General features: G+C 42.9%; 1 protein-coding gene across 1 annotated transcript in view; it reads left to right on the top strand.

Moving 5' to 3' along the window:
• The window catches only part of LOC138248821 (uncharacterized), a 46,633-nt gene extending 36,114 nt beyond the window's left edge, over positions 1-10,519 (top strand). The window contains exons 4-5 of the mRNA XM_069202759.1: positions 5,776-6,219; positions 10,289-10,519. Of these exons, the coding sequence (XP_069058860.1) occupies positions 5,776-6,219; positions 10,289-10,312 (468 nt within the window). The 3' untranslated portion in view covers positions 10,313-10,519. The remainder of the gene's footprint in view (positions 1-5,775; positions 6,220-10,288) is intronic.
• The last annotated feature ends 3,907 nt before the right edge of the window (positions 10,520-14,426 follow it).

Raw genomic sequence — 14,426 nt, 5'->3', positions numbered from 1 at the left:
ATATATATGCCCAACTTCCCAGCATAGTCAGTTTGTTAAACACATTGAGATTATATAACCTTCCTTTGCATTGTAAATGATAACACACGTACAAGTAGGTACACATTGAAAAAAGTAACATTTACTTTATAATGTTGTTTCTGGAAAAAATCCTAATGAGATAATTATTTGAATATTAGATGGATTCCTAAAACTACTGTTGAATATGCTTATGAATGAACTATTAGCAAATAGTTAATTAAAATTCTACTCCAATAACCCCTTCTCAAAATTAGATCAGAAGAAGTATGATTAAATGCATGCTCCAGCTGGGCCTGCACTATTTTAACTCAGTAAGTTAAGGTTTTGAATTATTTGCAGCCTCTCGTGTATTGATTAAGAAGTTTCCTGCAAAGTTAAAATTCTTGTTTCGATATGCATATGAAATACTCTAAGAAATCCTCCACTTTAGTTTTCTGTAGAGAGCGGGACTCTTCCCAGTACTGTGACATATAGTGCACACCTTGTTAAAAATAGTTCTAGGCTGGTAAGCAAATGCATAAGAAGATCATGAGTTCACGTTCCTTATCCTCACTATTTGGAATAAGAATGGATATGTATCCACCCCCAGCTATGTATCCTGCCAGCCTCTTACTGAAGCATTTTCCAGCTTTAGTAGAAATGTTTTGGATCGTAGTTCTGTCTCTGACACCATTCCCATGCTTGCCCCAGTGCTACAATCTTCCCACACACACAGTAACCAGAAATTACATACTTCCAGTCATGTTTTTTTAAACTTTAGCAAATTGTATCCCTCTTAGGTTATAAAGTATAACCTTATGTATTTAGAGAGCACTTCGCTTTAGTGACTGGATGCTCCAGACAAATGGATTCCCTGACTTTGTTGGTTCTTAATTGGCCCAAGGCCTCTTTTTGGTTCCCGTCTGCTCGCTGACTTTGTTTCAGTAGAGGCCGATGATGCAGCTTTTTAAATTTGAAGTTTGGTTAGACACAGACATATTCCCCATGTCAGTATGCCGCTGGCCTTTAGAAACTGCTGAAGCAAGTTCAGTTGCATAGTACTAATTCTGCATATTTGATTTAACCTTCCAGTCTCCCTGATCCGCTATAAGTGATGGTTTGGGCACAAAGTGCAGCAGGATTCTGTCTACACTGTTGGCTAAACTTGTATCTTCATGTTCTCCAGATATCTTACACCTCCCACTCATGAGCTCTTAATGTAATGTCTTTTTACAAAAAGCTAAAATGTTACACTCCAGGTTCACCATAGAGTGGAAAAAGGGTGGTGAAAGATGATATTTAAATATGTAGACTGCTGTTTATCCTCATTTTGATTAATGATGTTTAAAATATAAATTTCTGAATGGAGTGCTTTGACTGAACACTTAAACAGTGACCTGAAAGTCATCCTGAATACTGTTAGCCATTGCCATTCATATTTCCCACAAACAAATGGCTTTTCTGCATGATGATGCCAAGTGAGATGTTTGTCATTGGCTTGTTGTCATGAATCCCTTTTTGTTTCTGATTTGTCGTTTTTTAAATTATTTTGTTATATATGTTTAGTTACATCTCCAAAGGTAAATTAATGAATCCAAACTAAAAATTATGTTGGCTGGACAAACGGACATGTGCCCATTATTCTACACAGTGTTTAAAAAAAACTCCGCTAGCTTGCAATGAAAGCAAAACTTGACCAGGTGGCCTGTAGATACAAACTCAAGTCCTTTATTAAGCACTCCCTTTTGCGTTTCTGTCAGTGTCATTGTGGATACTCCTGGTGTGTACCCCTAGTGCCCGGCTCTTCCAGTGTACCTGGTTGTCTCTTTTTTTTAATTTATTTTTTTATTATTCCCCTCTTCACTCCTCCTCCTACCCGAAACCCCCCCCCCCCCCCCCCCCCCCCACCCCCACAAAAAAAACTCCATTAAAAAAAGGGAACTTCTGGCTTTGGGGGAATTGTGGTGGGGGGCCTTGATGGAATCTATTCCCCCACCCAAAAAAGATTATGGAGTTGTGCTGGAGGGTAGACATTTTGGGGTATAAATAGGGGTTAAAACCTTGCCAGTTTTGCAACCATGGTCTATTTCTGTTCCTTCCCTGCTCTTTTCCTCTATTGTCATTTTTGCTGGTCCAGATCTTTGTCTGAAGATCTCCCATCAGAAGAGTTAGTGTCTGGTGTCATTTTGTCTTTCAGTGCTAGTGTAGTCTGGAGCAGATTAGGGGTATGTCTTTATGTTTGTGTATGAGAATCTTTAGATTGTTTTGAAATTTTAGAATTTTTGACTTTTAGGTAGTCCTTGTATTCAGTCATCTCTCTGTTTAGCTCGTCTAGTTTTTTTCTTGTAAGACGTTATTATAGTTTTGAAGTGAATCTCAGTGACTTGTATCTTCACTTGCATAGATTCAGCGAAGCGTTTGGCTGTTTTTATAATGAGGATTAACCATTGGCTGTTTTTATAATGAGAATTAATCTATCTCTGGTACAGTGCCACACTGTTTGGTGTGGCACTGTTCCAAAAAGATCCTGCGTGCATTGGTCACTATGAATCCTCATTGGGAGGAGTTTGATCCGAAGTACTCCATTATTACTCCATGGGCGATTGTTCTAATTCTGTTCTGTTTTTGCTCTGTTTATCTAGCATCACATTTAATGCGGACATGGTATCCAGACAGGCCAAATTTGGATTACATTCTGAATGCTCTGTAGGCAACATATCACTTTTAACTACTTGCTTTTATAAATGTTCTTGTATGCATTAACTGAAGTTTCCATGTAGCATGAAGTAATGCACTCGGTTGAATATTTTGATGTTTATTCTTTACAGGAGTTTATGGAACTGCATCAATTTACTGCCTTTCCAAGACGTCAGAGTAGAGCTCCTACTTCTGCTATCTTTGAATATCACTATTATTCACTCCTACATCCTTGTGCCAATTGGTACAGCTAATAATTGTTTCCACTGATAAATGACCAAATTATTTGTATTGTGATACCTCTAATTTTGTTTTTGACAATATATTGGCAGCATAGTTCTCATAAATATATTTGGTCTAGTCGAAGAAGCCATTTCGAGGCTGGCTGCCGGGAAGACGCCGGGCCCCACGGTTTCCCAGCAGAGCTCTACCAAAAGTTTTGTGATATCCTTCGCCCCCACCTGCTTACCATGTTCAAAGAGGCCGAAAGAAAGTGGTGTCTGCCAGCCCCCTCCCCCCCTTTTTGGATCTGGCCACCATAGTGGTGATCCTGAAGACCAGCCCCCCCCCCGCCCCCCCCTTGCAGAGCTGTGGGGCTTACCACCCTATCTCGCTGCTTAATACCGAACTGAAAATACTGTATCATCCTCGCTACTAGGCTGAAAAAGGTGTTGCCCTCATTGATCCACCCGGATCAATGACGCTTCCTGCCGACCAGGAGCATCAGACACTGTGTCAGGCGACTACATGTGGCCCTGGCCAACCGGAACCTGCTAACCTATCTGCTGGCGCTTCTCCTGGACTTCGAGAAGGCCTTTGATAGAGTGGACTGGACCTACCTTCAGCGGGTGCTGTTAAAAGTCAGGCTCGGGCCACGATTTAGAGCACTAGTAAGATTCCTGCACTCCAATCCAACGGCCTGGGTGCAAATGAACGGGGTGGAGTCCGTCCGGTTCCTTATTCATCGGGGCACGCACCAGGGATGTCCCCTATCCCTGCTCCTGTTCGCCTTGGCGATGGAGCTGTTGGCAAAGCTTATCAGGGAGGACCCCTTGGTTGAGGGCTGGTCATGGCCTACCGGAGAAGAGGACCGTATCGCCCTGTATGCGGACGACGTGCTTTTGTTCCTAGCAAGCCCAGCTAGTAGCGGTCCTAGAGTGCTGTGCCTTCTGGAGCTGTTCGCAGAGACTTCCGGCCTGATGCTTAACCCCAGTATATCACTCCTGATCCCACTCTACCCGGCCTGGGACTGCTACGACTGGCAGAGTACCATTCCGATTCGACGTAACCGCTTCCGCTACCTGGGCGTGCAGATTGCACTGTTCCCTGAACTGGCCTGGTCCCTCAATGTTGAACCCTTGACACGGAGGGTCAAGGAGGACCTCCAGAGATGGCAGTCTCTGCCTCTCAATGTCTTGGGCCGGATAGCGCTTTACAAAATGATGGTGCTCCCCGATACCTCTACCTGCTCCAGAACTACCCCTACCCTATCCCCAGGAAATGGTTCAAAGAAACGGAGACTGTAGCACAACAGTTCCTGTGGTGCAATTCCCGCTCCTGCTTGGCGTTTTGCTTTTGCCAGGGAGACGTGTACGTGGGTGGACTGGGGATGTCTGACCTCTATCATTATTACCTTGCGATGCAGCTATTGGTGAATAATGACTGGTTGGGAGGTGGCTGGTCAGATCCGGCCTATCGGCTGGAACTGTTGACGCTCGGCTTTCCTAGTTTGATGGGGCTGCTATATGGTGACCCATTGCGACGTAAACTCCCGGAGGTGACGAGGGTGGTGTTGATGGGGTGGAGGGCGGCACAGATGGAGACGGTGTGGCATCGTCGTCTCACGCTGCTGACCCCGCTGTGGCAAGGAGCGTGGCTTAAGGATGTCTCAGCACTCGAGGGGTTCCATAAATGGGATCTTATTGGCATATCACAGCTTGGAGATGTCTGGGCAGATACTCATATGCGGTCATTCTGAGTGCTCCAGCAGCAGTTCTCCCTTGCCCCCTCCCAATTCCACAAATATCTACAACTTCACCACGCACTGCATGTACACGTTCAGGCCGGGACAGTCCTCCCTGAGTTTAGCCCTGTGGAGGCCAGGACGCTGATGGGTCACTTGGGCAAAGGGGGAGTGTTGCGCATATACCGTACATTGACAACACGGCCCTTAGATGCTCTCTGTGAGCGATGGGAGCGCTGGGTGGGTCCAGTGGATGACGACGACGACTGGAGAGACGCTCTGATGGCCCCACAGACATTAACCATGACTTCTCGACTCCGGGCCGTGCAAACTTATTATCTCCAGGCGGCCTATCTCTCTCCTGCGAGACTCCATAGAATGGGCCTCAGGCTGACTGTCCGCGCTGCGCAGGCCCAGACTTCTTTCATATGGTGTGGACCTGTCCACATATTGTGTCCTATTGGCGGGCAGTGACGGCTGAGATTGCTAGGGTTTTGCAGGAGGAGCTGGATGTTGCCCCAGTACGCATCCTCTTGGGGTTCCTTGATGGAGTGGGTTCAAACAGAGCAGACCGGGCATTCATCGGAACGGCCTGCTTGATGGCCAAGAGGGACATTGCTGCAGGCTGGAAGTCAGAAATCGCTCCAGCGGTAGGAAGGCGGCGCAGGGGAGTGGACTGGTGTGCATGAAGCGAGGGGCTGCCCCCATAACCATGATAAGGTGTGGGGGAAATGGATGGGGACCTGGGGAGGGGACAGTACCAATATGGGGTAATGTACATTTGTCAAACGTGCTGTGTTGGTTCCTTAAGTGCACTTCAACCAAGAGATTTCGCTATGTTGTGTGCAATTGTCTGACACGAAGCTTGGTTTATGCGGCTCCTCTACGACCTGTTGGGCTTTATGTTGTTGCTATATAAACTCAATAAAAATGTTTATCAAAAAATATATATTTGGTCTAGGTATCCTAAGAAATAAGGGCTAAAAATATTAGGTCCCAATAACTTTGATTCCATAGTAAAAGGCCTCATAATCTGTGATGAGATCACCATATTGTGTGTGTTTGTGTTGTCAATTTGCTTGAGTACTTGTTATTTCCTTTTGTCTCTAACATAGGATCCGGAAGATAGTCCAGATGTGGGTGATCCGCCTAAGCTTGAAACTTTATTTGAACGTCCAAGTTTGGATCAACTCTCACAATTCTTTCGGCATCATCCAGTTCAACCTTCTGAAAACTTGCCATTTAATGAACAGTTAGCATTTTGGAGAAAAGATGGGAGCCGACGAGACTGGTTGAGTTATTCTTTCGTCCACGAAGCCCTTTTCTGCTCATTTTGCTTGGCATTTAGTACAAATCGAGAAAGTGGTCCATTTCTCACTGGGATGAGAAGCTGGAAACATGTTTACCAACGGATAGAGGAGCATGAGAAGAGCAATCATCACCAGCACTGCGTTGAGTCGTTCAGGATGCCCTCTTATGTAAACCTAAGCAGTCTTCATCTGCAGGACTTAGCATGCACTGAACCAAGCTTAAATTCTCCAGAAGAGTGTCCAGAAATTGTAAGTATGCCAAATTATTTCATGTAGTGAATTGAACTAAAGAAGGTTATATTTCATAGTCATTTAGTTGTAAGACTTGGCAAATACATTTGGCCACATAGACATGCCTTATCTATTGTTATGCAATTATGTCAGCGTTCCTACCCTCAGTAGGGTGAGAGGTGAGGTGTTGAGTAGTTCATGCATGTTTCAGTGTTCACTGAAGAATGCAAGGCTTATAGTACAAACAACTTGCAGGAAATTACACTTACAGCCCCATTACGATTTTAAAGTTAAATTGGTTGCAAAAAACATCTGTTGAAATGCTATTAGTACAAGTTAGCATTTGTTTTGCACCAGATTCCAGGGTAGTTTACTAGAAATCTGAATAAAGTGTAGGAATGCTGTCAGTGGTTGGGTATACCTTACAGTATTCCCATTTATGCTCCATTTCCCATGTGCAACTCGTAAATGCAACTTTGATTGTAGGAAATTATGCAAGCAAAAAAAGGGGCTGAACACAGTTAAGAGGTAACAGATTTGAAATTTGGTCCAAACGCACCCAGTTTTAAAGTAATTACTGCACATGTAATCAGGCGATCAGTGTTCAAGAGACTTGGTTCATGTTGCAGACAGAAAGGGAGAAGGTGAACATGGTGGACCGAGAGGGAGGGAGCGAGAAAGAAAACGCGAAGAAAGAGAGTGCCAGAGGGGGAGAGAGCACAGAAAGGAAAAAGGGAGTGGGAGTGCAGAAGTGAGGGGGGAAGGGGGAGCGCAGGAGGGATGGGGAGGAAGTGCAGCAGGCAGAGAGGAAGGGGAGCACAGGAGAGAGGAACAGGAGTGAGTGAGGGAGGGAGCGAAGCTGGAGGGAGAGGAGCTCATGAGAGCGGAAGGAAGGAGGGTGGAAATTAGGAGTGTGCGATGGAGAGGGCCTGCAGAGAACTAGAGTAAAAGGGGGCCGGAAAGGAGCTTGTGAGAGGTGGAGGGGAGTGCATGGGGAGTGGGAGGGTGGGGACAGTTGCTTTTAGCTAACCAAGCTAACTTACAAGAACATTTCCAGTCCATCTGTAACAACCCTACTTTGCTCCTAGGACTGTTCAGTAGTCTGCTTAATTGTGTTTGATCCTCTCATGCTCTCTGGTCAGTGGTCTAGGAAAAATACCTGGTTCTCTTCATCATGATCCATAGTGAAACGTCACACCTTCCACTTAGAATGCTTGTGTGCCATCCATACTTCGAAGCGCCATGCTTGGCATGTAATCAGCTACAACACTGCAAAAAGCAGTAGAAGCCAATGCAGACTCTCACCAATCAAATTGTTTTTCCCTCAACTGTAGTCGAAGTTTTCCAGTTTGTCTTCACTGGCTGTCAAAGCCGAAACTTCTCAATCCCCCCCCCATAACATTGCCAAAACAGTAATTAGAAAAAGAAATTGCTAATATCTATAGAGCCGTACATCTGGATGAAATCCCTATTTAACAGTCTACAATTCAAATGTATCTCCCTTCTCTGAGGCAGGGTATTGGTGGCCACTGTTGGGTGTCATCCCACTAGATGAATGAATGTTGATTGGAGAGAGAAGATGAGAGCCAGTGTAGGTTTGACCAGAGCTGGAGGATCAGCTGGGTCAGACACCTGAGAAGTGAAGCAGGGACCAGAAAGTAGGAGTTGCTGTAGTCTGACAATACATTTGTTGTCCACGAGAATGTAATCTGGTTTTCTATTGAACTTCTATTCTTCTAGGAGACTCTTGATATCATTTTTTCTTTTGCAGTTGTGCTGGGGAAAATGCCTTGCTTGGGAGATTTAACTCTGATAAGGTGGAGTCTGCATGTTTTTTGGAGATGGATTTCCAATTGGGTGGGTGGATGTTTTGTTCGTATTTCGTGGTTTTTAGTTCAGCAAGGTTTGTTTCAATAAGCATTGTGGAGGTGATCCATTTTTAAATATTGTGTAGTGGGATGGACATTGTACTGGTAACTTGCTTGGTGTATTTTCACTTTTTATGTAAATTATGTCTTTAAACTGGTCATATGAGTGACTTTTGAATACCATTAAGTTTCTGCATAAGAATAGAAGAAATTGCATTTTTGTGAGATCTGATGGCAGTGATTTCTTGGTTTTCTCCGGACTCTGAGGACTTTTATGGTGAATAGACTTAGGGGCTGTGGGTAACCATGCTGACTTTCAAGTTGAAGATCAATGAATCAGGACAGTGACATCAGGTATTAAGTTGTCTCTTTGCCCGAGTTTTGTATTGTTTGAGGTACTCTGTGGCAAATCAATGTAAAAGAGTACTGTTTGGAGTTTTAATTTCCCTTTACTTTGGTGAATGGTTATGTGATGGATGAGGATTGTGATGGAGTAGTCTCACTGATTCGGTACAAATAGAGTGTGGCTATTTGAAGGATTGCATTGAAGTGGAGTCTAGATTAAAAGTGTTGTCTTTGGCTTGGTTTGGCCGAGGGATGTACTTTATTAGGTTTTTTTTTAGGTTCATATTAATGACGATAACAAAGAGCTTCCTTCATGGTCTCGGTGGTGGTTTCTAAAGGGAAGGAAATGCCCGAGTGAGAGCTGCTGTTGGACTAGTTAGTGAACAGGGTGACTATCTTGCTTTTACATTTTTGCTGTGTTCAAGTACTCTGTAAAGTAGATTGAAAATGTCCATCTTTGAACTGCAATAAACACATGGGAAGCTTCATTGAGGGATGAAGTATGTAAGTTCAGTGCAAGGTCATAGAACTTGAGGATGACTGAATAGTTTTATGATCTTGTATGAGCTGTCCATTGTGTCTTAAAGAGAAGCCTTGGTGGACAAAAAATTCTAAAATGTGTGAAGATGCAGGGGCAATTATTGTGTTTAGCTGGTGTACAATGATGGTTTCTGCAGTGTGATAAATTGTGGCAGGTGTTAATCATTGTGAGATGTACACTGTACTTAAAGTTGGTGTTTCTCAGGTTGGAGTGTTTGTGGGGGATGGAAAGATGGCATATGATGGTAAATAATTTGATCTAAAAGTAAAAAACTAGTCTTTTCCAGGCCCAAACAGAATCAAGCAGGAGACTCTTTCCTCTTCCACCCTTCACATTTTTAACCAGTATGAGGACACCATCTCCCCATAGTACTTAAAATCTATGTGCACAAATTATTTTGTGCATCGTACAGATCGGTCAACAATTTTTTTTTCTTTTTTTCTACCTAATGGATTGGTTTCAGGGCCATGAGGTTTTGAAGTAACTTATCTGACTCCAAACCTTCGCTGCCAGGCATATGTGTATTCCAAGTTAAGAGGAAATGTATGTTGAGGGAATTGTTCTATGCAACATTCAATTGCTAATTCATTACTTATTGCTCCAGATATTTTGGCTCATCACCCCAAGGATTCTTCTTTTCTTGAAGCTCTGGTGCTAAAGGAAGTATTCTCTGAAATATTTTGACTTCTGAATGAGGGCATCAGAGAGTCGACATCTTTCATGGATTTAGACATCTAAGCGGCTATTCATGAAATATATTCAAAACTTCCACAGATATACTAAAATGTTTGTGCTGCATTTCTTTCCTTCTTGATTCTCTTAGCCCCCTCCCACATCACTTACTCCAAACCCCCCACCCTTGTACAACTATTTATGTGCCTTTCAGAAGCTGGAAAAAATGTAATTGTTGCCAGCATATTGTCTCAGAAATACCTTCAGCTGATATTGCAGAAGCACTTTAGAAGAGTAGTCTTCATGTAGACACACTCTTTCACGTTGTCCCCTCAATTAGGCCATGCACACAGAGCATCAAACCCTGGACTTGCATCTTAAACTAAATGAAAGGTTAATCTATCCTTGTTATTGATACAGAGAATTCAGTTCAGTGTGGCCTTGGGGCATGGTATTTCCAAATAACCCATCAAATGTTTATTAAATGTTGCTGTAAAGTAGCATTGGGATGGCCATAGTGACAGTAACAGTAATGTTCATCTAGTAAGACAGTTGTTGATGTGAGGTTTTCCTTTGATTCCACCTTCATTATTTATGTAACTGTCTTAATGTGTGATATCCATGTTTGGCTTCTAACATTTTTCCCCCTTTTCTTTTCTAGATGAAGGTCATTGTTGATGTTTAAAGAACCTTAATTCCACATAAGATTCTTGACCATTGATTATGGAAATCATTTTTTCATACAAGAAGGTTGTGCCGTGCCACTTTGAAATAAGTCTTCTATAATAATTATCTACAGTATCTGAAGCACCCTTTATTATTGTAAATATTATTAATGTACAATACATTTTGAATACCCAAGAATTAAAAAAATATGAATTTCCTGCTTGAAGTGGATTTGTTGTTTTTTTTTTTGCATTCTAGAATTCAAAATTTTATTAGGCTAGTTTTTATTTTTATTTTAAAAAAAAGTCTTGATAGATTACTTTATATGGTCAGCTCCTGAGCTATATACCATGAGTATCCATTGACCTTGTGCATATGAACAATGTTGAAATGATGTATTGACCTTGTGCATATGAACAATGTTGAAATGATGCAACACTGGATTCCCTCACTTTGTCTTCTACCTCCTGACCTCTGTATTTATCCTAGTGTTTGTAACCAGCAGCTTCCACACATGAATGGAGAGGGACCTTTAAACTACCTTTAAGTACCTACAGTGCAAGGTATTATACATGATTACATGATCATCCCAGTAAATTGTTAATAAAAGAATCAGCAGGACACGAGGACATTCTAAAAAGCAGAAATATGGGTTGGTTTTCTCCATAGTTTCTAGAAAATGGAGAATCTCATCTACTGTCAGGGAGACCAGATCCTCGGGGTCTGCACACGTTACCAACATGTCCACCACTAGACAGCTCCAAGACTGATAGATAAAATTACAAAGCCTGAGAGAGTCCAAGCGGGGGAAAAGGGGATTAGGATGGGAACAGTTGGGAAGGAGACCTGTAGGAACCAAAAGGTTAAACCACACAATATCAAGATTATATCACATTGATTTTCATTAGACTATGATTCTAAGCATTGTCATAATGTAACCATGGATAACTTAAGAAAGGACTCATAACTAGGCCAAAAGACGTCTGGGTACCTGGGAAGGAATCAGGAATGATTAATACAACTTCTCATATGAAACTTTTCATGAAATGTTACATATTGTCTAGGAATATAAGAACCTTCTAGAATTATGTTTTCAGAACAAACATGGTCTTTTTACATGAGGCCAAAAGTAATCTGAACATTTCCTGGAAAACAATAGGAATTGTACTAAGGACTTAATATGCACGTATAATGTAACATCTTGAATTTTAACACCTTTGCAGAAAATTCAAAAGTCCTGGATAGTTGTGTGCACTTCAGGAAACACTACACATCAAAAGTTTTTTAATTGCCATGAAATGATCGCACACACTGTAAGCGATCTGAACACCTAGATTTAAATGCGGGAAATGAATTGCGTACACTGCCGATTCCAACAAGTATATGCAAATGCCATGAAATCGAGCACTCTGCAAGCGATCTGAAACATTGGGATTTAAATGCTGGAATGAATTGCGCGTCTTGCTGATTCAAATACCACCATGCAAATGCCAGGAAATGGTAGCGCACAAGGAGTATCAAGAGTTAAATGCATGGAATGAATCACGTGTCTTGCCTGATTCGAATATCAACATGTAAAAGCCATAAACCATGAGCACATTCACACGCACAAGGAAAAATCTTTCAACATGAAAACTAGGCCCAAAAACTCAAATGCCTTCGAAAACAGGATCGGGGGCCCAGCCCGACCTCCGTCTTACTACCCTGCTCAAGGATCCCCAATACAATGAAGGGCAAAGGCCTGGAAGGTCAAGGTAGGCCTCCGGAACAGGAGCTCAGGAAATTGCTGCTGCTCTGCACCGGGACCTCTGAAAAGTGAGCACGTGGAGCTGGGCTGGCTCTCTTATATAGAGTCTGGCCCAGCCCACAAACCACACCCAGTCATGCTGCAGAGAAAGCTTCTAGAAGGCCCTAGAAAGGGACCACACCCTAACACACTCTGAAAGCCTGCAGCAATGCATTGTAAATGAACAGTATTTACAAGCACCTTGAATATAAGTCTTCGGGATTAAACTCTGCAATGCAAAAGGTTAAACAACATCATATCAACATAATCCATGAATTACATTATCTCATAAGTGCTGGGTTTTTGCATTCCAGTCGCCCGTAGAGCGCACACTGCCCTGATGTTGACGGTACTCCCCTCTCCTAGACACGCTCTAGGGCCTGACTTGCCTGGATTGAGCTGATGAAAACGCCTCACAAGTAGCATGAATATCGGATGCGGAAACACATGAGTTACTTTCAGGGCCATAACCTTTCCACCATAGGTTACGCCCTCTAAGTTTGGAATCCAAAACCTTCTTGACATCGTATTCCACTTCCCCCTGTACTAGAACTGGAGCTGGATGAGGACGGACCTTCTGGACTGCCCTTTTCAGGAGGGAAGTGTGGAACACTGGATGAATACGTAATGACCTTGGTAACTGCAGTTTGTAAGTCACAGGATTGATTTGCTGAAGGACAGTGTAGGGACCTATGAACTTGGGATTAAACATGTGCTTTTTCTTTGAAGTCTATGTCTTGTAGAAAGCCACACTTTATCACCTGGTTGATACTGAGGTCCTTCACAATGTTTCTTGTCGTAATGCTTTTTGTATTTTTGTTTGGCTTTTTCTGAATGGTGCTGAATCAGTTTCTGGGTTTGGTGAAGGTGTTGAATGGTTTCTGACACAGCTGGTGTAAGAGAACTTTCTTGAGGGATCGTGATGGGCAAGGTGTCAGGATGATAGCCAAACAAGCCAAAAAAGGGTGTAACACCAGTGGAGGTGTGAAATGAGATATTGTAGGCTAACTCAGCTAACCAGAGCATTGATGTCCAAGAATGAAGTGCTTTCTCAGTATAAGCACGCAGGTGTTGCTTCAATGTCTGATTTAGTCTCTCAGTTTGACCATCTGTTTGAGGCTGTTGGCTAGTAGATAGTGTGGATGTGACTTGAAGTGTTTTGCACCATGTTTTCCAGTAATTGGAGGCAAATTGCGACCCTCGATCGGAGAGAATCATTTTCAGCAGCCCGTCATAACGGACCACTCTATTCAGTAAGATGGTTGCCAGTTCACTGGAGGTGGGCAATTTCTTACAGGCAATGAAATGTCCATATTTCGTGAGACTATCTACTACCATAAGGATTACTGAATGTTGTTGAACCACTGGTAGTCCTGTAATGAAGTCTAAAGAGATGTGTTCCCAAGGTCGACATGGAGTTGGGAGCGGATGCAACAACACTTTCGGTTTTGAATGACTTGTCTTGATGCGAGCACAGACTTCGCAGGTATTTACCATTGTTTTGACGTGATGAAATACTAACTTGCGAAGCTTGGTAGTGGGCACGAACAGACGAGCATCATGGAAAGGTAGTCCTTGCTTGATTGATCTTTTGGGATCTGCGTGAGCCCATGTCTGCCATTTCTCAATGGTGAAGGAATTACGGATGTCTTCAAATAAATCTTCGGTTTTTATGATGCATAGGACTTTGTCTGGAGCAATCATAGCTCTGGAAGGTTGGACTGTAGGCAACGTGGTAGACTCTTGGCGGGACAAGGCGTCTGCTTTGCGATTGTCTTTACCAGGACAGAAAGTTACCACAATATCAAAATCAAATTCGGCAAAAAACAACATCCAGCGTAATTGCAGAGAAGTCAAAAGTCTGGCTGAATGCATGAACTGGAGATTGCGATGATCAGTATATATTGTGACAGTGTACTTGGCACCCAACAAATGATGTCTCCATTCTTTAAAGGCGTCACGGATCGCCAGAAGCTCTTTTTCAGCAATGACATATTTCTGTTCGGCTTTGTTCAGCTTTCGAGACATGTAAGCTACAGGATGAAGTTGGACCGTGTCTTTGCGTCGTTGTGACAAGACTGCACCAATTGCCATATCTGAGACATCGGCTTCCACTATGAATGGACGAATCCCATCCGGGTTAGTCAAGACTGGGGCAGTGGAATAAGCTTCTTTCAAAGTTGAAAAGGCTTGATCAGCTTCTGGAGACCATACACATTTTTCTTTCTTTCTCAATAACTTAGTGATTGGGGCCACTGTTTGAGAGAAATGGTTTATAAACCTGCGATAAAAGTTTGCAAACCCCAGGAAACATTGTACATCTCGAACAGTCTTTGGAGTGGGCCAA

This window comes from Pleurodeles waltl, chromosome 8, assembly GCF_031143425.1.
Source record: "Pleurodeles waltl isolate 20211129_DDA chromosome 8, aPleWal1.hap1.20221129, whole genome shotgun sequence".
Lineage (NCBI taxonomy): Eukaryota > Metazoa > Chordata > Amphibia > Caudata > Salamandridae > Pleurodeles > Pleurodeles waltl.
The sequence above is the reverse complement of the archived record's forward strand: the minus strand, read 5'-3'. Positions and strand labels throughout refer to the sequence as shown.